The sequence below is a fragment of the Hoplias malabaricus genome, chromosome 9, assembly GCF_029633855.1.
Source record: "Hoplias malabaricus isolate fHopMal1 chromosome 9, fHopMal1.hap1, whole genome shotgun sequence".
NCBI classification, from domain to species: Eukaryota; Metazoa; Chordata; class Actinopteri; order Characiformes; family Erythrinidae; genus Hoplias; species Hoplias malabaricus.
The window spans coordinates 1,704,243-1,728,252 of record NC_089808.1 but is presented as its reverse complement, the minus strand read 5'-3'; the positions used below and the strand labels follow the sequence as shown (position 1 = coordinate 1,728,252).

Sequence of the window (24,010 nt, the reverse complement as noted above, 5' to 3'; positions counted from 1 at the left end):
CACACCACACTCCTCACAGACAGTCACCCGGAGGAAACCCACGCAGACACAGGGAGAACACACCACACTCCTCACAGACAGTCACCCAGAGGAAACCCACGCAGACACAGGGAGAACACACCACACTCCTCACAGACAGTCACCCAGAGCGGGAATAGAACCCACAACCTCCAGGCCCCTGGAGCTGTGTGATTGCGACACTACCTGCTGCGCCACCGTGCCGCCCCACAGTTCGTTATACAACCCCTTGACAGATGCTAATCTAAACATAAGCCTTTTCACTTGTCAGTGGTTATAAGGTTTGATTCCTCTTTGCTGCAGTATTAACATCTGCCCCTCTGCTCTTCTCATGTTGTGTGCAAGGGAAGTTAGAGTCTACAAAAATAATAATGATGTCTTTATACCAGGGTGATATATGCTCTACAGTAGTGATCGCCCGTAATTGTTTTTTGTTTTTTTTGATGGCCGACAGCAGCAGTGGCCGATGGCCAATATGTAAAGCCGATGTTCCCATTCCTCAGGCAGTGAATAAACTAGAGGCATTTTCATGATTTATTTTTACAGAAAACCCTTCAAATTTGTAAAAGAAACCATTTAGAGTCCTGAAATATATATGAAGTGGTCAAAAGCTTATGAAAATCACAAAAAAATGTAGGCGCTTGTCTTATTTTTGGGAAAAGACAAATGTTAGTGACGATAAACTGAAGAGTTGATGAGTCCCATTACTTTTTTCTTTTTAAAATGGTGTCTCCAGGGGTCTACTTTCATCAGGTAAAATGTGGAGTTGATACCTCCGACTGATCTGAAGTTATTGAAGCTGGAGCAGACAGTGGACAGGTGGCCTCTCCAAGTGTCTCTTTAGACCCCAAGCTCTCCATCAGGAAAATGATTACTTTCACTGCAGTAATACAGTGTATAGATCTGGTCTAGACCTAATGTGAACATCGTAGTGTTTTTCTTTACTTTCTGTGAGAAACTCGTCTCCGGTCCAACACCAAGTGGCCATTGACCCCTCACCAAACAGTAACAACCCTTAGGTTTGGTGTGTTTTATTCTGATGTACTGAGTTTCTTACAGAGTACAGTGTTCCTTTAAATGTCTGACGTGTTAAAAGGCGAGAGCTGCACTCTGATTGGCTGTAGATCAAAGGCAACCACCCCCACACCCCCGCTGCATTTAAATGCCCTCAGTGGGGGAAATGTGACTAGTAAAACACATCTAAGCTTTGAAACATGTTCATTGACTTGATTATTGTTTGTGGAGCTTGTGGTCACCAAACAGAACCGTTTGAGTCTGGGTCCGTTAGGCGCTGAAAACATATGTTTGTCCCGCCTCCTTGGGTGCACATCGCCATAACTCTGCCCCTGATTGGTCTACAGATTTGATTGACATGTCGTTGGAAAGCTGATCGCTTAAACTACGCGGCAGCCACAGGGATCATATTTTAATTATTTTTGGAAAATGTGTACTATTTTTTTGGCCATGCTCTTGACACAAACTTGAGGATTACTCACGAACGGTTTGACAGAGAGGCTCAGATTTAGTCTCGTTTTGAAGGGGACTGTCTAAGGTAAGCGCTGCTGTGTTAACTTTGTGTGTGAGACGCTTGTGGACTCTTCAGGCTTCGAGAAGCAGTGGTTTTGTCATCGACGAGGAAGAAACCTGAAGTTTGGTATATCTCATTTTTTTGGCTTTAATTCCTTAGTCGTACATTTTAGTGTATAATGGTTTATATCCTCGTGACCCCGAGAGTCTGACCGTTCGATTGGTGTATGATATGTCCACATTACAATTTCCAATAACAGCAAAAATACTTATTTATTGAGTGAGATTAAATATAAAATGATTAAATCAATGAAAAGCAGTGACTTTAAGATTTAATTTGGACCCGTAGTACTTGAGATACACTGACGGATATAATGAGTGATTATTTTATAGGCGCCGCCGACCAATGAGCGAGGTTACAACTATCCACTCAGTCGTTTATGACAGCAGCAGTAATAAATAGTGAGAGCTGAAGAGGAGAAAATAACTCGTACCGTTTTCTCTGATGAGACGGCATGCAGCTACAGGTTGGAGGCTTGTACTTGTGCTCACTGACTAACTTGTGCACTGTTAGATGACAAAATGGACGCAAGGGGAGCTCTAAAGCCAGAATGACGGAGCTGCCCACAGCGCTGCCTGTGCATTACGTAAATATCAGCCTCTTGCGCTAATATATCGGCCGATGCCGATTATTTAAAAAATGCAAAAAATCAGCCGATTAATCGGCCGGTCGATATATCGGTCGATCACTGCTCTACAGCTTCTCGCTGGCTGTAAATAGTTGCTATGAAAGAACAGCTGTACGTCAGCTTGTAGGTCAGACAACCCCCCAGTTCCGTCAATGCCAGTGGAAGATAGAGGCAAACTGTGAAGATGTGAAAGAAGCTCTGAATGAAAATGAGTTTTCTAAGCTGTGAAACTCACTGCAACTTTGATGTTAAACTCTCTTTCCTCAGAGCTCAAGCAATCTATGTTTAGTTCTGAAGGGTGTGGAGCAGATGGAGTATGGACTTTTATCCGGCACGTTAGCGCTCAAATAGGAATCCTATTGTTGGTAATAAGCATGCTCAAGCTGTCACACTCTGTTGGGACGCATAGCTCATGTGTACTGATTTTGTGTGTGTGTGTGTGTGTGTGTGTGTGTGTGTGTCAGTATGTGCAGACTCAGGGCTCTGTAGAAAGAGATTAACCCACTAAGCCCCATATGTTTCCGGGCGTTGCCATGTTGCCGCTTCTCTGAGTACACACATTTCACACTCACTCAGGAAGTGACATGCCACCTCTTTTCCACCGGGCAGTGAGCCCTGAGTGCACGGTGTGAGGAGTGTGTGTGTGTCTGTGTGAGGCAGCCTTATCTTCGTCAGTCTCGGTGCCCATTCAGGGGGCCGGTTTCGAACTTGGCCTGTTGCTATGACAACGCTGCGTGCCACCAGGCTGTCATGGATCTTTTGCGTAGTGTCAGCAGTGGCTGTCTTGGTGTGTGTGTGCATTATAGCCTCATATGCAGTGTGAATATGTGTATGGGGTTATAGCTTGTATTTGTGTGTGTTTGTGTGTGTGTGTGTGTTTGTGTGTGTGTGGTTTGTATGAGTATGCATGAGTAACAGAGATGATAGTGAGCAGGCAGTTATAAATGACTGCAGTATTCTGTCTCCCATTGCCTACCACTGCTGCCCTCTAGTGTCTGACCTGGATACTGCGGCTTGAATGACCATCACTGTGGTCTGCTTCATTATGTGTGTTCTGAATAACTGGGCCTGGGAAGTAGTGCTGGGAGCTTTGATCCACTCTACCTTTATGACACGTGACAGATGCTCTTAACTACAGTGACTTACTCTTGATGATGTCACAGATGCAGAAGGACTAGCAGACTGTACCTACCCGAGCTGGGAACAGAAACCATGTCTTCAGTGTGGAGAGCGGTGTTGATACCGCATAGAGTTTCACATCTCAACCGGTCTAACAGGGAAAGAGTCTGTCCTCGTGAATTCAGGAAATTTGAATTCATTCTTTTAACACTGTAACACTAGGTATATGTCATGCCATGGGGACCAAAACGTGTCTATGCACTCATATTGTAGGGAATTCACTTCCTTGTAGGGACCAGGAGCTGGCTCTAATAATGGAAACCAGTATGTTTTAAGCTGAAGACATGTCTAAGGTTAGGGTTAGCCAAGTCACAGTAAAGGTTCGGCAAGGTCAGGGATGACTTTCCACAAAATGGAAGTAATCAATGTAATGTCCCCATAATACACGAAAACCAGTTTTGTGTGTGTGTGTTTGTGTGTGAACATGTTGTTTAGTCTCATTAGACTCAGTTGTAGGCTGACAGGTGCTGACAAGACCAAGCAGACAGGCACTTCTGTGTATGTGTGTGTGTGTGTGTGTGTGTGATTTCCCTCACTGTCTTATTCTGCTTTCTGGTCTGGTTACGGTTTCTTATTGTTCTTGCCTCATAAGTTTTTCACAGCACTTTAAAAACACATTTTAAGCAGTAAATGCATTGACATGTTCTATAACTGTAGCTGTAGATATAGATGTGTATAAATGACAGCTGTTGGACAGCAGTGGGGATTGGGCCAGTTATTTAGGGACATCAGGTAGTGTGTGAAGTGTAGGTGACTTATTCTCACTTCCAAAATCCATTAGACTTGGGCCGGTTTAATTTTTCCACACTGGGGTTGGGCAATAAGGCCCTAAAATAATATCACAGTATTTCAGGGTATTTTGGAGATTACGATATTCTTGGCAATATGACAAAACACTGGAAAAGTCTTTTATTCATTTCAAGAACACATTATTGTGATAAAGTGAGGAGTGTGGTGTGTTCTCCCTGTGTCTGCGTGGGTTTCCTCCAGGTGACTGTCTGTGAGGAGTGTTGTGTGTTCTCTCTGTGTCTGCGTGGGTTTCCTCCGGGTGACTGTCTGTGAGGAGTGTGGTGTGTTCTCCCTGTGTCTGCGTGGGTTTCCTCCGGGTGACTGTCTGTGAGGAGTGTGGTGTGTTCTCCCTGTGTCTGCGTGGGTTTCCTCCGGGTGACTGTCTGTGAGGAGTGTGGTGTGTTCTCCCTGTGTCTGCGTGAGTTTCCTCCGGGTGACTGTCTGTGAGGAGTGTGGTGTGTTCTCCCTGTGTCTGCGTGGGTTTCCTCCAGGTGACTGTCTGTGAGGAGTGTTGTGTGTTCTCTCTGTGTCTGCGTGGGTTTCCTCCGGGTGACTGTCTGTGAGGAGTGTGGTGTGTTCTCCCTGTGTCTGCGTGGGTTTCCTCCGGGTGACTGTCTGTGAGGAGTGTGGTGTGTTCTCCCTGTGTCTGCGTGGGTTTCCTCCGGGTGACTGTCTGTGAGGAGTGTGGTGTGTTCTCCCTGTGTCTGCGTGAGTTTCCTCCGGGTGACTGTCTGTGAGGAGTGTGGTGTGTTCTCCCTGTGTCTGCGTGGGTTTCCTCCGGGTGACTGTCTGTGAGGAGTGTGGTGTGTTCTCCCTGTGTCTGCGTGAGTTTCCTCCGGGTGACTGTCTATGAGGAGTGTGGTGTGTTCTCCCTGTGTCTGCGTGGGTTTCCTCCGGGTGACTGTCTGTGAGGAGTGTGGTGTGTTCTCCCTGTGTCTGTGTGGGTTTCCTCCAGGTGAGGAGTTACTTGATTCAAGACTAGTTTTCTAGACTCTGTTTGTCAGGTAATGAATGAACCGGGGCCGATGGAATTTGCTGAAATAACTGTTTAATCTTGTCATTTGTAATTGTTAGAAAATGCAAGGGCATTACCTTTAAAGGAAAATCTGGATTTGTTTCTAGAGCCCTTTGAAAAAGCAGAAACACCTTTCAATGTTCAAGATAATCATTTTAATTAATATTTCATACATATTCCAACCTAACAGATGTGTATTCTTCCTGATTGTGGTGGATTTGGAAGTGGTTGAATAGAGGTCTTTTGATTTCTAGGTTTTTTTTTTTTACACATGAGGACAGTTCTGTAATTCTTCAGATTCATTATTGAATTCTTTAATTATTCAATTTTATTTCCATATTCACTGTAAATTATATTATTCTGGAATGTGTGTAGAACCACGTAGAGCCCTGCACACCCACTTTTTCCATTCATTTTGGCAGGCTCCTTACCTCATTGACAAATCATCTGACTCCTCCTACTCTTCCCCTTGGTTTTTGATTGACAGTGTAAGGAGCCAATCAGAGCGTCTCTCTCTTCCTGGTGTGTTTGTTCAAGAATCTTGTTCCACCAGTTTACCTCAGTCTATTTAAAGCATTTCCTTCAGCACACCTGTCTCTCTCTCTCTCTCTCTCTCTCTCTGTCTGTCTGTCTGTCTGTGTGTGTGTGTGTGTGTGTGTGTGTGTGTGTGTGTGTGTGTGTGTGTGTGTGTGTGTGTGTGTGTGTGTGTGTTTCTCAGTGGGCTGGGCTGGGTATTAAGAGGATCCTTAGTCCTCCCAGCTCACCTGTAAGAGGAAGTGCTTGGTGTTAAGAAGGTGTGTGTCAGAGAGGGAAGTCAGTGTGAGGCGTGTGTCGATGTGGAGCACTGAGCAAGTGTGTGCATGTGAGCCATGGCCAGGTTGTGTCCGGCCACTCTGTGCTGTCTGCCACTGCGGTGGAGCTGTAGTGGTGCTCCCAGTGACCAGGGTAGACTGAGTGAGGAGGACTTTTTGGAGCTCTGCTCTGGCAACACTGTTAACTTCAGAGAGGACAAAAGCACTGGACAGAATACACAGGTTAGAACTGCACTACACACACCAGTACAGGCCACATTTTCATTCGTGTGTGTGTGTGTGTGTGTGTGTGTGTGTGTTTGTGTGTGTGTGTTAAAGCCTGAAAGAGTAAAACCATTTCTTATTGTTTACTGAGGTTAAGGCTGAGGCTGTGTTGAGGTTTAAGGCCAGAAAAATCATCATTATAAACATGTCAATCATTTTATTATCAGTGGGTTCAGACAAATACCCTCATGTTGTACACATTCTGAAATAAATACTGTGGCCAATTCAACACCAGTTTAAAAAACACCCCACAAGTGTCACCATTGTATAAAATAATATATAAATAGCCATATTTTATCGACATAGGAATAAACAGAAAGCAGTCCTGCAGTGCATTCAGGGTAAAAACAGACCACACAGTCTTACCTCAGTCCTAAACGTGAGGGAACATGAGGCATCTTCTTAATACAATAGTCAAGCTGCTGCATTTTGAACCATGTGGAGCGTGAGGCATCCCAAAATACACAGCGTTTGCACTGTATTTGGCTCCAAATCTTAGTCGGTCAGGAAATAAAGCTAAAACAGCTGCACTTACCTGCGTGCACTCGTCTATCAAACTTTAACACTTGGCAAAGAAGCGTTGTTTGTGTTTGGAGCATTGATCTGAGTTGGCAGAACTCTCTCAGTGCTGATCTGATTACAGCAGCATTAATGAAAAGCCTGCAGAGTCTGTCTCTGTGTCTCTCTCTCTCCCTGTATCGTTCACTGGAATGGCAGTGGGAGAGAGGCATCCTCCAAACCCAGGAAGTAACACTGTAACATCACAGTAGCCTCACAGTAACCGCGTTTGAGTTCCTTGATGCATTCCAGCGGATATGACCTTCACAACTGGGTCAGATACTGATCAGTAGGTTGCTTTGGAGTTTAAGGGGTATACACCTCCAGCACTGGGCTGCGAAGTTCTTTCAAACGATGGAGTTCCATCCACCACTTTGGGGTGAGCTGGAGTGGTGTTTGTGGTGCGGAGCTAACCATGCAGTATCGGTACCTAATCCCACTGAAGTTCTCAGATCCTTACGGAATACAGAAATGTTCCAACATCAATTCCAAAGCCTTCTCAGAAGATTAGAGACGTACTGGAGCAAAGAAGCACTAAAGCACCTTTTTGTTTTAGAGAAGATCATTGCTAGAGAAGTCCATACACCTTTGGCTGTAGAGTATGAAGTAATATGTACATTACAACGTTAAATTAATTGGACAATATTTATATTATTTGATTGTACATTTTGTCCATTAAAGCTGGCTTTAACGAGCAGAGAGCATGACTCCTACCTCTGCTCACTGCTGGATTCAGTGGATTTACAGTGGATTAGGATTAGCATTGATTAGTTATTGTTTACTGGTGTTGGAGAATTATAATTCGTATTAATACTTCAGTGTTGCCGTTCAGTTGTGTTCTTTCACCCCGTTCTTTAAGGGTCAGGGCCAACCACAGAGCACGATTTGGGTGGTGGGTTGTTCTCAGTGCTGCAGTGACACTGATGTGGTGGTGTGTGGTGCTGGTGCGGTGCACTGTGACCCAATTTGGGTGTGTATCAGTTCGACTTTTGAAGATGGAGAGTGTAAGCATTGTGGTCTTCACCTGAAATCGAAGTGATATTGTTGTGTAGAACACTTTGCAGGTTAAATGAGGGGAAATACAGCACTTCCTGCTGGAGACAGGAGGCTCCTCCAGGACAGCTCAACTGCCGATAGCTCATTTGTCTTTTCAAAGGCTCCCCTCGCTTTATCCTCCAGTCTCAAAGGACCCCGGCTAGACCCTGAAGCCATTTGCGACTTGAAAGCATTTCTCTCTGCTTTAGTTCCCATTCAAACACAATCTCTTTCTCTCTCTCTCTGAGAAGTCAGATGTCCCTCAGTTGAGGTTGTAACTTGTGGTTGTGAAGCGTAGGCAGGTGAAGGTTCTTGCCCTGGGGTAAAACACAGGAGGCTTCCTCCACATTCCGTCTGTTCTTTAAAGCCACTACATTTGTCACTAGTTCTTCTGCACTCTGTGGCCCGAAGCTGGAAGACTAATTACTTATTCTTCTAATAACATGATGTCCAATGTCAAACAGAGCTAGAGGGATATACGTATATAAATCCCCTAGCAGTGGAATGAAACAGGACTCTCTGAAACAGCTGCACCGGGTCCAGTGGCAAGAGTCAGCAGGAGGGTTGTAAAGCCCAAAGCTTATTCTATGGAAGTGATATGGTTGGTACTTTTAGAGGGAATAGAGGAGATTGTTATTGAGTGTTTTGTCTTGGTGTAGTTCTCACTGACTTTAGAAGTAAGGCTGTTTTTTTACAGTAAATTCTAGTAAATTCTCTGAATCAGTGTTTTACAAGCCCTCTCTCATGAGTGTACACACACACACAGAGTTGCAGCTGGGGATGTAATCACTTCATTAGGTTAATTACTAGCTGAGGAAGAGAGTGTAGCTCTGGGCGCTGGGTCTAATTGCTCAAACTGCAATTCAGATTTAGTTTTAAAGAATATGCTGCATCTTGGTGTATGATGCAGAGTAAAGTAGACTGCGATTGTACAAATGTAGTCTGTTTATAGCCATAATGTTCTATACATTAGATCAGCTGCATTAAACAATGAAAGCAACTGTACAGTCCATTAAAAAGCATAAAAACATCTGCTGCGATGCAGATATTCTGTGTTAAAGTGTGCTGCAGTATTATTGTGCTGCATTAAATTATGATACAGTATAAACTGTGATTGTACAGGGGTCGGACAGTGAAAGTGAAACACCTGTCATTGTAGTGTGGGAGGTGTCAGGGCTAAATTGGAGCAGCCTGGTGGACAATCTTCATTAACTCCACACTGCACCAGTAAGACCATGTGCATCCAATGGTTCAAACACTGTGTCCTGAAGGCGGTGCCGTGTATCAGGACGACGACGCACCAATACACACAGCAAGACTGGTGAAAGACTGGTTTGATGAACATGAAAGTGAAGTTGAACATCTCCCATGGCCTGCACAGTCACCAGATCTAAATATTATTGAGCCACTTTGGGGTGTTTTGGAGGAGCGAGTCAGGAAACGTTTTCCTCCACCAGCATCACGTAGAGACCTGGCCACTATCCTGCAAGAAGAATGGCTTCAAATCCCTCTGACCACTGTGCAGGACTTGTGTATGTCATTCCCGAGACCAACTGACGCTGTATCGGCCGCAAAAGGAGGCCCTACACCGCACTAATACATTACCGTGGTCTAAAACCAGGTGTTTCACTTTCATTGTCTATACCTCATTGAAAAGAAAGGTCTGCTGTGTCACGTTGAAAGTAAACTGCAAAAATATTGAAGGTATTCTGTTTTAAAATGGGTACAGCTTGAAAAATGATGTTACGCTCCATCAGTAAAAAACAAATGCCCTTGTATTAAAAGTATTATTCAAATGCCTGGTGATAAATAGCTGATAAAACCTCCTCAAACAGAGCAAGAGCTAACAACAAGTCAGCTGTGCTTTCCTCAGCACTGCTCCACAGAGTGGAGTATTTTGTCCTTACATTTGCCCGTGACCCATATTCATAGCCCGTACTTGTACTTCCTGTGGCTGTATGAATAGGCGGAGTTGACGTACTAAAATCGGTGAGGTTCCAAGCTGGGATATGGGCCCAGTGTGATGTATGTGTAATTGTGTGTCACTTGGAGACTTTTTGAAAACGACCCTCATTTCCATAAAGGTACAGAGGGTTTAAGAACCTTTTTTTAGCTTCATACTCTTTGGTTTAGGTACCAACATGTGGTAGATATGTGTTGGATTCTTTATAAAAACGGATTATATTCTTGAAATAAATAAACAAACCGTACGTAGTCTTGGCTTTTACTGTGGAAATGTAGTTAGCGTGCTCCTTGGCTGCATTACTCCATAGTGTAGCCACTCCCTTCCATGGTACACTGATTAGATGACAGACAGCTGTGTTTGTAGACAGATTGTTGGTGTTTCCACGGTAACTGAAAGATAAGCGAGATTGAGTGACCTTGCGCTATCAGAGAGATCAGGTCATAGTTTTCTCCCGACCTGAGATTGGAACGGATGTGGCCGCCCTGTTGGCTTTTTATAAATCAACAGCAGGCATTGAGTAAAGTTTTAGAACCGTGCTGTGATTGGTTGGTTTGGATGACTCTATGCTGGTGCTGAATATAGTCGAGGTTATTGTGGTCTATGGTGCAGAGCCGCTCATTTGATTAGTGTTAGCTTTAAGAGTATATTCAATAAGGTGTGTGTGCTGCTAGAACGGTGAAGAAAATTGGAAGCAGTAAAACCCCAAACTTTGGTGTACTGTGGCTTAAGCGTATTAACCCTCTAGGGACTGCTTCTGATAGTAATCTGTGGCTAGTTCTTTACTCTGTTTTTTTTTTTCTGTGTCCTCTTACACCTCATCAAATGATTTATGTCTACTAGAGTGTTTCCCAGGTGGTTGCTAGATTGAGTTTTCTCTGTTTTTGATTAGTCCTGCCTGCAGTGGGACTGTTATTTGGCTCTCGTTGTAATACGTTTGTTTCTTTCTGCTTTATTGCCTCAGAGCTGATTCTCTGCATGATTTCTGCTTAGGGAACAAAATTATGCTTTTCTCATTTGTTTCTCCGTTTTTTTTCTCCATTCTCTTGCTCTTCCTCTGTTACTCCATGACTCTCATCTCTGATTTAATCTCTTTCCTAGAAGGTGGTTCATTAAGATGGATAAAATCTCTCTCTTTCTCTCTATTTGACCAGAGTTATACTGTAGCACCTGTTTGTGTTGTGAAGATTCCAAGTGAACAAATCTATTTATGAACTGCCACAGCCCTTTTTCACCACTTTGGCACATTTCCACCAACATAAATAGGTCCCAGAACCAAAAAAAAAAACATTGTTTTCATCTGGAAACAAAGAGTAATAGGCTCTTGAGTGGGTATGTCAAGCTAAAAAAGCTCCAGAAAGAGCACAGAGCCTCAAATAAAGCGCTATCACACAGTGGCGCTGGATGGGGGTCATTTGACCCCATATTGTGTAGGGTAAAATATCAAAACTAGATGTGTCTAAAGTTTTTGTTTTAAAATGGAAAGCAGAAATTAACACGTTAACTGGTTTTAGGAGACGGTTTTAAAAGAAAATCACAAGGAAGTAAAAACAGGAAAATGTAACATCTGCATGTTTTCTGTGGCTGTGGTTAGTGCAACTGGAGGTACATTGGCTAGTTTTCTCACTGTTTCACAAACTCAGCATTGTTGGCTCTGAACTAGGCAACATTTCCACCATTTCCACTCCAACCCTGCAATGCCTCCGCTGATGATGTATTCTGAGCCAGTTTCAGGATTCCAACAAACCTGGACCGAACCAGTTCCAAAACCACAGCTCATTTGGTGGAACAGGGCTGAGAGAGAGATTTGTTCTGTTCTGTTCTGTCTTGGTGGTTTGAACTTCTCGCAGTGACAGGGACAAGGCTTACACAGTTACACCACTTGAGAGACAGCTTTCTTTTCTAAGAGTGGATTCTTCACTGCAGTATTCCTTTGAAGTCCACTGGTCTGGTCACACGTCTCATTTCCAAAGAAAGCGCAAGATTATGATCTTCATTTCCAGAGACTGGATTAACTTCTCAGACCGAAACCATCAGCGTGCACAGGCGTCCCTACCGTACTTCATTACCCACGACTTCACGTACGAATGACTGACACATGGAACTAATCGGCTTAGGAGCAAGGCATTGTGGGATTTGGAGTTTCAGCTCAGTGAAGGACTTTGGATGCTGTACGTTGTTAAAAGAGATATAGAGGACACAGAGGGGAGGGTGAGGGGTGCAGAAGAGAAGAAAGGTGAAGGAGTACAAGGGAGCGGGAAATAAAAACGGAGGAGGAAGTGTAAAGATTAATGGATTTTTAGTGCGTCATTCTTAGAACGAACTCTGAGTCATTCTCTGACGTCATACTTTGTGTGTGTGAGTGCTGCGTTGCCACACTGCTTAGAATACCTAATGAAGGAGATCAAAATTTAGGGAGAAGCAGCTCTTATGGCTGACTCTAAACCTTCAGTTCTTCTGTGCATGCGTGTGTGCATGCGTAAGTGCATGCGCGTGTGCATGCGCGTGTGTGCATGGCTGTTTGCGCGTGCGTGTGTGTGCGCGTGTGTGCATGGCTGTTTGCGTGTGTGCATGCGTGTGTGCATGTGTGTGTGTGTGTGTGTATCAGTCACATTATCTGCCGCAATACAGCTTCTGCATTCATCATCCAGTTCAGTTGCTGTAGTTCTACATTTGTATATTTCACACAGTAATAAACATAATCTTCACATTCGTGAACATTGCCTTGTGTAGAGTTCTCCAGCTCATCATTCAGCTCTATTCAGTGCAGATGTTTGCATCTGTGTGTACGTTGGACTAGGACTAAGCCTTCCCAGAGGACTATGAAGCTATAACTGCAGCAAACGACCTAATGATGATCTTCATCTGAAAATGTCAGGCGATCAAGTGTCGACAGACGTATATCACTGCTATCACTGCTTCTGGCGTGAACTTAAACAAGTTCAACAAGTGCCGTACGTCCTAGAGGTGGCCATTATGAAGCTGAATGGAATGTCTAAGTCAGATCAGCGAGTTAAAGTTTGAAAGGACACAACCACAAGGGAGTGTTGAGGAAGGTGCTGGGCTTTCAGGAAGTGTGAAATACCTCGACCTCAGGAATTTAGCTGGTTCACTGTGGACGTACCCCTCCTCCCCTCTCCCTCCGTCTGAGACGTGGTAGAAATGATAAGCAGCACGTGGAAGGCACATGAGGAAATTTCTCTTTTATCACTGGATGGATTTTGTGAAGGTCGTGCAGAGGGCACTTCTCATCAGGAGGCTCTGTTTGACTTTGTGCCGCAGCATAGCTGTTGAAATCGACCTTACGTCTCATGGCTAAGTGCTTTATCGGACCGGGCTTGTACACAACGTTTGAACGCAAAATATCCAGCGGAATCTGGAGAGCTTTGGAACTGTATAAACTTAAAGGTTAAAATGATCATTAACTCTACTCTCCCCTGTGTGTTTATCTCTGCAGAAGAGTGTAAAGGAAGGTCTCCTGTTGAAGCAGACCAGCTCCTTTCAGAGGTGGAAGAGAAGGTACTTCAAGTTAAGGGGCCGAACTCTATACTATGCCAAAGACTCAAAGGTAAGGCACACTTCACTCTTGTTGGAGACCACTGGGATTCACATATACTCTCTTAAACACACACACGTTATCTCTGTTTACATGTGTACTACAGTCTGACGAGTCTCTTAGTCTGGACTGAATCAAGAGGATGGATTATGTAACAGCATTAAATGTTCACGACGCATAGTGTATCCAGGGCTTTCACTCTCTGTGATTGGTACTTGTTCTGATGTGGTTATGATGTGATCACATCACAGTTTTTAAGAAAAAAACCCCAGCATATTATATTATGACACTTTCAGATCTCTCTCAGATCGTATGAGCAATATGAGCCTGGACTGCATGTTTTAATCAAGATAAGCTTAGGTTGATTAAGACCAAATCAGATGTTGGCTGGTCGAATGATCACAGCTTAGTTCATTCATTCATTCATTCATCCATTCATTATCTGTAACCCTTATCCAGTTCAGGGTCGCGGTGGGTTCAGAGCCTACCTGGAATCATTGGGCGCAAGGCAGGAATACACCCTGGAGGGGGCGCCACTCACACATTCACTCACACCTACAGACACTTTTGAGTCGTCAATCCACCTACCAACGTGTGTTTTTGGACTGTGGGAGGAAACCGGAGCACCCGGAGGAAACCCACGCAGACACAGGGAGAACACACCACACTCCTCACAGACAGTCACCTGGAGGAAACCCACGCGGACACAGGGAGAACACACCACACACCTCACAGACAGTGACCTGGAGGAAACCCACGCAGACACAGGGAGAACACACCACACTCCTCACAGACAGTGACCTGGAGGAAACCCATGAAGACACAGAGAGAACACACCACACTCCTCACAGACAGTCACCCGGAGGAAACCCACGCAGACACAGGGAGAACACACCAGACACCTCACAGACAGTGACCTGGAGGAAACCCACGCAGACACAGGGAGAACACACCACACTCCTCACAGACAGTGACCTGGAGGAAACCCATGCAGACACAGAGAGAACACACCACACTCCTCACAGTCACCCGGAGGAAACCCACGCAGACACAGGGAGAACATACGTTTGCCCCCTTTCACCCTGTTCTTTAAAAGTCAGGACCCCCACTGTACCACTACAGGGCAGGTCTGATTGGTGTGTGTTGTGCTGGTACTGACACAGCAGTGCTGCTGGAGCTTGGACTGAGAGAATCTGAGAGACAGTGAGTGTAGAAACATGGAGGTCAGGCAGAATTGTTTTGCTCGTCTGTGTATATTGAGTCATTAATGTGCGTTTGTGTGCAAGCGACTTGCTTCTTTGGCTTCTTCCTCGTTTGGTTGATGTTGGTGTTAGCTACTGGAAGGTATTGAGGGGCACTGCTGTGCAGTGTCGCCAATATTTTAAGGTCTTCAACACGCTTGGAGGAGGAGGGCCGTTCAGAGAGAACGAGGCTGATTATACTCTCCCAGCTGTGGCAACACATGGAGATGGTGCTATTAGTAGTTGGATATTTGCACTGTGTGCTACAAAGGTAGACTGTGACTGAGTAATATCTGAATAATGGTTACCAAGTTAGACTATGCCTTTGCTAAAAGCCTCTCCAGTACTCTGTGTGTGTCTGTGTGTGTCTGTGTGTGTCTGTGTGTCTGTGTGTGTCTGTGTGTGTCTGTGTGTGTCTGTGTGTGTCTGTGTGTGTCTGTGTCTGTGTGTCTGTGTCTGTGTGTCTGTGTCTGTGTGTGTGTGTCTGTGTGTGTCTGTGTGTGTCTGTGTGTGTGTGTGTGTGTGTGTGTCTGTGTCTGTGTGTGTGTGTCTGTGTCTGTCTGTCTGTGTCTGTGTGTGTCTGTGTCTGTCTGTCTGTGTCTGTGTGTGTCTGTCTGTCTGTCTGTCTGTGTCTGTGTGTGTCTGTCTGTCTGTGTCTGTGTGTGTCTGTCTGTGTGTGTGTGCACATGCTAGTTTAATTTGACTATGTTGTGTTCCCGCAGTCTCTTATATTCGATGAGGTGGATCTTTCTGATGCCAGTGTGGCAGAAACCAGCACCAAGAACATCAACAACAGTTTTACAGTGAGTGCACACAGCCTTTCATTCGTCCCTGGGTCCTCACTAATCCTTAATCACTCTCTTAACGTAACTCACTCCCGTACAAACACTCGTGTTCTCTCTCTCTCTCTCTCTCTCTCTCAGGTGATCACTCCATTTCGTAAGCTGATGCTATGTGCGGAGAGCAGGAAAGAGATGGAGGACTGGATCACTGCTCTGAAGTCTGTACAGAAATGGGAGACGTATGAGGTCAGCGCATGACCGTTGACTTTTAATCTTTATAGAACACTGCCTGCAGCAGTGGTGATTGGCCCAGTGTTATTTACTAGAGGCTAGAATTCACTTCCTACTCAGCTCTCTGCCCTGAGTGACCTTAACCCTCTCTCGCTTTTTTAAAATTACACAGCTCTGCTTGCTCCTTCAGCTCGTGTGTGTTTATGATTGATCACTTTATTTCCAAATGTATGTAGCCACCCTTTGTGTCATTATTACGCTCATCACGTTCGTCTGATGCAGAGTGTAAACTAGAAGGGTGTAGAGCCCACAGCCTTGGGATGAGATGCTGAGATGAATTGCACTGGTGAACACCGCTTCCTGACCTCACTGATGTGTTCAAACGATAATGACAATGGTTTTCTTAGGGCTTTTCTTTCAGTGATGAATTGAATCGTTGATCTGACCGTGTGGGATTCACTCCAGTGCGATAATGCAGATGTGTTTGTGATCGCAGGCCAGTCAGTTTAACATGGAGCATTTCTCGGGGATGCACAACTGGTACGCCTGCTCTCACGCTCGCCCCACGTTCTGTAACGTCTGCAGAGAGGCGCTGCCCGGGGTCACTTCACACGGCCTGTCCTGCGAAGGTAACACACGTTTTAGTCGTGTATTTAACAAATCTCACATCGAAATGGCTTAGGGATTTTTATCTGCGTCTTTCTTCATCTGTCTCCACTTTGTATCTGAGTCTTTCTCAACACTGATATCTTTCTCTCTGTCTTCACTATATTTCTGGTCGTTGTCTCTCTGTCGGTGTGTAACCCATGTTTGTAAACTCTCACACAGTGTCAACTCTCTATAGCTTGCTGTAACTGAACTGATATAAATTAATATTTCTCAGATTCAGATGCGATTTATTGGCGTGAATCACATAATAAAAATAAATAAATAAAATGTAATAAAAAATAATAAAAAGTGACATTACATAAAAGTAAGATAAGATTTAGGAAAGAAGTAAATGAAGTAAATCTCTCTCTTTCTTTCTCTCTCTCACTCACTCTCTTTCACTCTCTCTCTCTTTCTTTCTCGGTCTGTCTCTCTCTGTCTGTCTGTCTCTTTCTTTCTCTCACTATCTTTCTCTCTTTCTTTCTCTCACTTTCTCTCTCTCTCTTCCTTTGTTTCTCTCTCTTTCTGTCTCTGTCTGTCTCTCTCTCTCTTTCTTTCTCTCACTATCTCTCTCTTCCTTTGTTTCTCTGTGTGTGTGTGTGTGTGTTACAGTGTGCAAATTCAAAGCTCATAAACGGTGTGCCGTCCGATCCACGAATAACTGTAAGTGGACCACTTTGGCATCCATAGGAAATGACATCATTGAGGATGAAGATGGGGTGAGTGTGTTTTTGGATTTGTTGTGTTTACTGTTATTGTGAAAAATGTGTGTGTGTGAGAGTGTTGATCTGTTGTGTGTTGTGTCTCGTGTGCAGGTGTCTATGCCTCACCAGTGGCTGGAGGGGAATCTGCCAGTCAGTGCGAAGTGTGTGGTGTGTGACCGGACGTGTGGCAGTGTGAGGAGGCTGCAGGACTGGCGCTGTCTCTGGTGCAAAGCGATTGTAAGTGTCCTGGGATTATTCTGGATCCTATACTGCTGTTTATTTACGTTGGGCATGTCTGAACTGCCTTGATGCACAGTACTGTGTGTGTATGTTTTACGAGTGTGTGTGTCTGTGTGTGTGTAGGTGCACGGTAGCTGCAGGGAGCAGTTGGGGAAGATCTGTCCTTTGGGTCAGTGTAAAGTGTCCATCATCCCTCCGACCGCTCTCAACAGCATTGACTCTGATGGTAAGGGTCGTCTCAGCCACCACATTAAAGTCACATGTGTCACTTAAAGGATCTGAAGGAAAGCTTTTTATTTTTTTGTCCTCGTGTGCCTTTGCAATTTCATGAGTGATGTGGGCCGATGGTTCTCATGCCCTGATATCGGTTCCTGTGCTGTCTGACTAACCGACACAGATCACTGACAAAATAGCACAAGGCTGATTGGATTCCAAGCATGCTTTAAAGTCCATTATAGACATGCATAGAATTCTTCAAACATTAGTAGCAATTTTGTGGTCATGTTTCCTCATTCTTGGCTTTAATGTGGTAAAATAATTTGTAAAATACATTGTTACATGTTTATACTTTTACATACAACATTCATTCATTCATTGTCTGTAAGCACTTATCAAGTTCAGGGTCGCGGTGGGTCCAGAGCCTACCTGGAATCAATGGGTGCAAGGCGGGAATACACCCTGGAGGGGGCGCCAGTCCTTCACAGGGCGACCAACACAATCACACACACACTACGGACACTTTTGAATCACCAATCCACCTACCAACGTGCGTTTCTGGACTGTGGGAGGAAACTGGAGCACCTGGAGGAAACCCACGCAGACACAGGGAGAACACACCACACTCCTCACAGACAGTCACCCGGAGGAAACCCACGCAGACACAGAGAGAACACACCACACTCCTCACAGACAGTCACCCGGAGGAAACCCACGCAGACACAGAGAGAACACACCACACTCCTCACAGACAGTCACCCGGAGGAAACCCACGCAGACACAGGGAGAACACACTACACTCCTCACAGACAGTCACCCGGAGGAAACCCACACAGACACAGGGAGAACACACCACACTACTCACAGACAGTCACCCGGAGGAAACCCACGCAGACACAGAGAGAACACACCACACTCCTCACAGACAGTCACCCGGAGGAAACCCACGCAGACACAGGGAGAACACACCACACTCCTCACAGACAGTCACCCAGAGGAAACCCACGCAGACACAGGGAGAACACACCACACTCCTCACAGACAGTCACCAGGAGGAAACCCACGCAGACACAGGGAGAACACACCACACTCCTCACAGACAGTCACCAGGAGGAAACCCACGCAGACACAGGGAGAACACACCACACTCCTCACAGACAGTCAGCCGGAGGAAACCCACGCATTTAAATCTTATTAAAGTTTCTTATATGGAGTGACTGTTTCAGAGACATCCTTGGAATAGCAAGAATCTCTCTCTCTCACACTCTGTCTCACTCTCGCTCTCGACAGGATTCTGGAAGGCCACGAGTCCGTCCTGTACCAGTCCTCTGCTGGTTTTGGTGAACAGTAAGAGTGGGGACAATCAGGGAGTGAAATTTCTGCGCAAATTTAAACAGCTGCTCAATCCAGCGCAGGTTTTTGACCTCATGAATGGAGGACCACAGCTGGGGTGAGACTTGCCAGATTGAGGCATTCATGGTTACTGTTGAACACATAGTATGTACACAGTCATTAAATAGTATAAATAACTACATAGACATGAGTTGAGTTAAATACACAACCACAAACCCACACACACTCACTAACACACATGCATACGTGTATTCTTATATCCACTACAGCCTGCAGTGGTTGTCACTGTGTGTTGTGATCCAGGTCAGTAGGTTATTTAACCAAAAAAAGAAGAAAAAAAACATTTTAAATGTAAGTTGTGGTAGGAAGTTAATAACTAGAGCTAATACAGACCTAGCTCTTAGTTAATAGACAAACTTTAATTGTGGGTTGCTTCATTTAAATATGAATGTGGTTGGATGTTTACAAAAATACATAAATATTGCAGACACTGATCTGTTAGTGACATGAAAGAAGGAATGTTGAGGCCTTAAACAAATCATTTAATTGAAAATTAGTTTTTTTTTTCTTGGATATGTACATATATTCAATATTATGCTAGTGAAGTACAAATGTTGGAACTGTGTGTGTGTGTGTGTGTAGACTGCGACTGTTCCAGAAGTTTGAAACATTCCGTATCCTGGTGTGTGGGGGAGATGGCAGTGTGGGCTGGGTGCTGTCAGAACTGGATAAACTGGGACTACACAAACAGGTGTGGAGTCATGCATGAGATAAAATGAGATCAGAATGATGTAAACAAGACAGGATTTGACTGAGCACGACCCTGAACAGGATGAAGACAATGAATGAATGAATTTGACCGTTTTTATTGTTTTGTTTATTGCAGTGTCAGCTGGGCGTGTTACCGCTCGGGACAGGGAATGATCTGGCCCGAGTGCTGGGCTGGGGAGGACTGTGTGATGATGATGCTCAGCTGCTGCAGATACTGGAGAAACTGGAGAGGGCCACCACCAAGATGTTAGACAGGTACACACACACACACACACACACATCTCAAACCCTCTCTGTACTTCACCTTACTCTAAGCATAATTATAACAGCTAATATATGGAGTCAAAACAGGGACGAAATGATTGTGAGTTTGTGAAACGATATTCACAAATGTACTGACATTCGCAGCTGTGTTTGAGCAACTACACACACGTAAAATCCAAATGTATAAATGAATTACAATGCGCTGGCAAAAATCTCCACAGAAGTGGAGAAGTTGAACCTTAAAATATTTATGTGATTTTTATGCTCTGACACAAATGAAGTGTCAAACAAATAAATACAGTGGAGTTTGAGTTCCTAACTTGTGTTTATTGAGAGTCAGAAAACACGTTATTTCTTACTAATTGAAGGAATAAAGTTTAAAAGACCGTTGGTCCCCACACCCCAACGGTGTTGGGAAACTCTAATAGGCGTCTTGCCTGTGACGTAGACGGTGGACAACACTCTAGAAGCTGCACTTAATTTAATGCACAATGAGGAAAAGGTGTGTTGTTTTTGGCTGCAATCATTCAATGTACAGTGGGACATCTGTGAACAAATGGCCCAAAGATCCCAAAATATCCAGAAAATGGACTAAATTTGTCCACTTTAAACGGGCACTTTGGAAAGGACCCTCCACTCACTCCGTTATCTGTAGCTCATTTCACTGGCGCTTTTCCAACAATATGGGCATGTAAGGACACCAACGAAAGGTGTTCAAGAGCCTCTGTAACATGGAGGTAAACAGGGTAAGGACACTCACTTCGCCTGTTTTAGTTGGTGTTAGTTAACGTTAGCTTGACTCGCTAAACTCGGTGCTCAGATTATACTCGGCTACGTAGCTGCATTACGGAGGTTTATAGTGTCGGATGAATTCGAGTTCGACTTCGATCACATTTACAAGAATAACGGTACCTCTACATTTGAGTTTAGCTTATTGCTAGGCTATTGTCATGAATAATGTTGGTTATTTAGCTAGATACTGTCATAACTGTCAGTCATAACGGTGTTTTACCGCGGCGTTGTTCAGCTGTTGTCCACCAGTGACGTCACGGTCGCGTTCGAGAATTTCCGTAGCGAGCTCGGGTTTTTCCGTCAATTTAATAAAATTGTCAGTTTTAAAGCAAATTAAGCAGCTATTTTCATTTTAATTCATACTTATATCTGTCAGTAACTACAATAATGTGGAATATTCATGGAGGTCCATTAAGTGGTGCTTAGCCTTTAACACATTCTTTGTGTATGTGATTAATATTTTTAGACTTTTGTGAACTTGAATAGTTATAATTATTGTTGATTGTTTAATATTTGTGCATTTGGATTTTACGTGTTTGTAGTTGCTCAAACGCAGCTGCAAACCTCAGTACGTTTAGTCTATTTTCAAGCATAATTCTGTATTGGGCCAACACTGATCTGAGACTTCTTCCTGCACTCTTCTCTCCTGTGTATGTTGTTATCAGGTGGAGTATAATGACTTACGAAGTTCCCACCAAGAATGCTCCGGTTATTGTTAAGGAGGATGATCTGTTAGATTCTCCACTCCAGGTACGCGTTTCACTTCAAAATAGTGTAAACGTTTCTTGCAAAGCCCTTTTTTTTCATGTGTGCTTAATATAACCTTTTATGTGGCTGGTTCTGTAAGATGTAAAAGGTGGTAGAATCTTTTAAAGACGCTGTAGAGCAGAGACCGGATTAAAATCACTGAGATGCTTTGTTGTTATGCCACCACCTCCTCCTCATATAAAACTAATCCCATCCCAGTAGAGCATTACACTGCTGACATTTGAGCATGTGCGGCTTTTGAAGGCTTATGTATGTTTCAGATTATGTATGAATTTCTTACCAAAGTGTGTTTCCCACCAACTGTGATTCAGCCTGTGTGTTGTTATTCTGTCACTAATCCAGATTACTCACTATGCTGACTCCGTTGCCACCCATCTGACAAAAATCTTGGACTCCGACAAACACAGTGATGTCATATCCTCTGCTAAGTGAGTATAAGCTCACTGGTGTCATATCCTCTAAATATGTGTGTGTGTGTATGTGTACGTTGGGTTTGTAAGTGGCAAGCATGTTTGATCTCGTTTGAGGAGTGTCATGAACGTCACCCGCAGTCCTGACATCTTTCACACTATTACGCAGTTAGCGTTCTGGGGCAGAAAAGCTAGGTATTTTCAATTATATCACACCACTTTAGCAGCACATCCATATTTGCAAAGACCCTAATGTGTAATAAAGCTATCAAACTATTTACAGGAACGTGTAGGAATTAAGAGAACAGAGAGCTGCTAGATGAGCAAAACTGTAGAAGGTTCCATCGTAATGGAGTGTAATGAAGGCTATTAAAATGGATGTTTGTATTAAATTCATAAAAGTAAATTAAGTGACATACACTAGACTAGGTCCAATGGTTTTTTGCCAAGTGTTGGCTGGAGGGACTCGTCACCATTGGGCTGTGGAGTAGTGGAACTGCGTTCTCTTGTTGTTCTCTGGAGTGATGCAGCACCATCCTGTTCCTTTTAACTAAACTCCCAATTTCAGTACCTGACTTTACTCGGGTTTATGTGGCTGAGTGCTTTCAGATCTTCATGGAAATGAACCAGCATCCAGTTTAAAGCCTTTCCAGGAGACTGCAAGCTGTTACTGAAGCAGCTGTGGTCAAACGTCCTCTTAATATTTTTCGTTTCCGGAGAAAGATTAGCAGGTGTCCATTTTTGGCGAGAGACTATGAATGTAGATCAGATATCAGATGATAAACAGTTTACATTCGGATGTCTACTTTGACATTTCAGTTGATGCTGTTATTAATTAAGTAGTGAGTAAGTATTTATGAACAAATCTACGTTTCTATTCGACAGAATTCTAAAAAAGAAAAAAATGTTATTAAGAGATTTCTTGAATACTGAGGGACAGTTGTGTGCACTTTAACATTCATTCATTCATTATATGTAACCGCTTATCCAATTCAGGGTCGCAGTGCGTCCAGAGCCTACCTGGAATCATTGGGCGCAAGGCGGGAATACACCCTGGAGGGGGCGCCAGTCCTTCACAGGGCAACACAGACACACACACACTCACATCTACGGACACTTTTGAGTCTCCAGTCCACCTGCAACGTGTGGTTTTTGGACTATGGGAGGAAACCCACGTGGACACAGGGAGAACACACCACACTCCTCACAGACAGTCACCCGGAGGAAACCCACGCAGACACAGGGAGAACACACCACACTCCTCACAGTCACCCGGAGGAAACCCACGCAGACACAGAGAGAACACACCACACTCCTCACAGACAGTCACCCAGAGCGGGCCCCTGGAGCTGTGTGACTGCGACACTACCTGCTGCGCCACCGTGCCACCACTTTAACATTAATAACTGTAATGAATTCACAGCTGCGTGACAGGATCTGCCCCAGCATGCACTGCTGTGTTAAGGTCTGGGTGGTTATTAACATAAATAAATAACATTCATCCAGACATGACCTTTCTGATAATCTCCAGCTGTATTCTAATACACTCCAGCAGTTTAGTGTGCAGCAAAATATCTGTTCCAACTTCCTGGGTTTTTCCTAAATTATGAACACAGGTGTGTTTTTTGCTTTTATTGTTCATTTATTTAAATCAGGAAGCTAAGCACTCGATTTTCTCCCATTAATACACTTTTGGTTCTTTTGATGGTTCTTAAGTAAAGAAAATAGTTCTATATTGAACCCTGAACATTCAAAGAACGTTTGAATGTCTGTGTTCAAGGTTCTATATGGATTCATTTTCTTTACTAAACAGAATCATCTATTTAAAGTGTGTATGGAACAGAAATATGTTACAATCTCAAGAGAAAGAGGGTTTGATACCTGAATAGTATGTGATATACATGGAGAAAACCTGTTTATCTGTTTATTCACGTGATAATTCTCTCTCTCTCTCTGTGTGTGTGGGTGTAGGTTTCTGTGTGGGACGGTGAATGACTTTGTGGCTGAGGTGGGTAAAGCCTATGAGAGAGCTACAGAGAATAAGGAGGAGGCAGATGCCATGGCTAAAAAGGTACAATAGTATTAAGTGTGTGTGCATGAGTGGGATGCTGAAATAGGACTCGAGTGAGGCTGTGTGTGTAGGATGTGTGTGTGAGATGTATTTTGGAGGAAGCTTGTATAAGCG

The 24,010-nt window shown here is 44.1% G+C and overlaps 1 protein-coding gene across 4 annotated transcripts in view; it reads left to right on the top strand.

Moving 5' to 3' along the window:
- si:dkey-172j4.3 (diacylglycerol kinase delta) overlaps window positions 1–24,010 on the top strand; it is a 106,248-nt gene that overhangs the window by 64,604 nt on the left and 17,634 nt on the right. For 2 of the 4 annotated variants that reach the window (XM_066680395.1, XM_066680394.1), the window contains exons 1-14: window positions 5,996–6,251; window positions 13,307–13,417; window positions 15,369–15,449; window positions 15,570–15,674; window positions 16,156–16,288; window positions 16,920–17,026; window positions 17,123–17,248; window positions 17,375–17,477; window positions 18,758–18,917; window positions 19,463–19,571; window positions 19,707–19,846; window positions 21,313–21,397; window positions 21,758–21,843; window positions 23,797–23,896. In XM_066680395.1, the coding sequence (XP_066536492.1) occupies window positions 6,087–6,251; window positions 13,307–13,417; window positions 15,369–15,449; window positions 15,570–15,674; window positions 16,156–16,288; window positions 16,920–17,026; window positions 17,123–17,248; window positions 17,375–17,477; window positions 18,758–18,917; window positions 19,463–19,571; window positions 19,707–19,846; window positions 21,313–21,397; window positions 21,758–21,843; window positions 23,797–23,896 (1,611 nt within the window). In that variant the 5' untranslated portion in view covers window positions 5,996–6,086. Of the gene's footprint in view, window positions 1–5,995; window positions 6,252–13,306; window positions 13,418–15,368; window positions 15,450–15,569; window positions 15,675–16,155; window positions 16,289–16,919; window positions 17,027–17,122; window positions 17,249–17,374; window positions 17,478–18,757; window positions 18,918–19,462; window positions 19,572–19,706; window positions 19,847–21,312; window positions 21,398–21,757; window positions 21,844–23,796; window positions 23,897–24,010 lie in introns of those variants that run through there. The other 2 variants (XM_066680397.1, XM_066680396.1) reach the window with 1 other exon arrangement.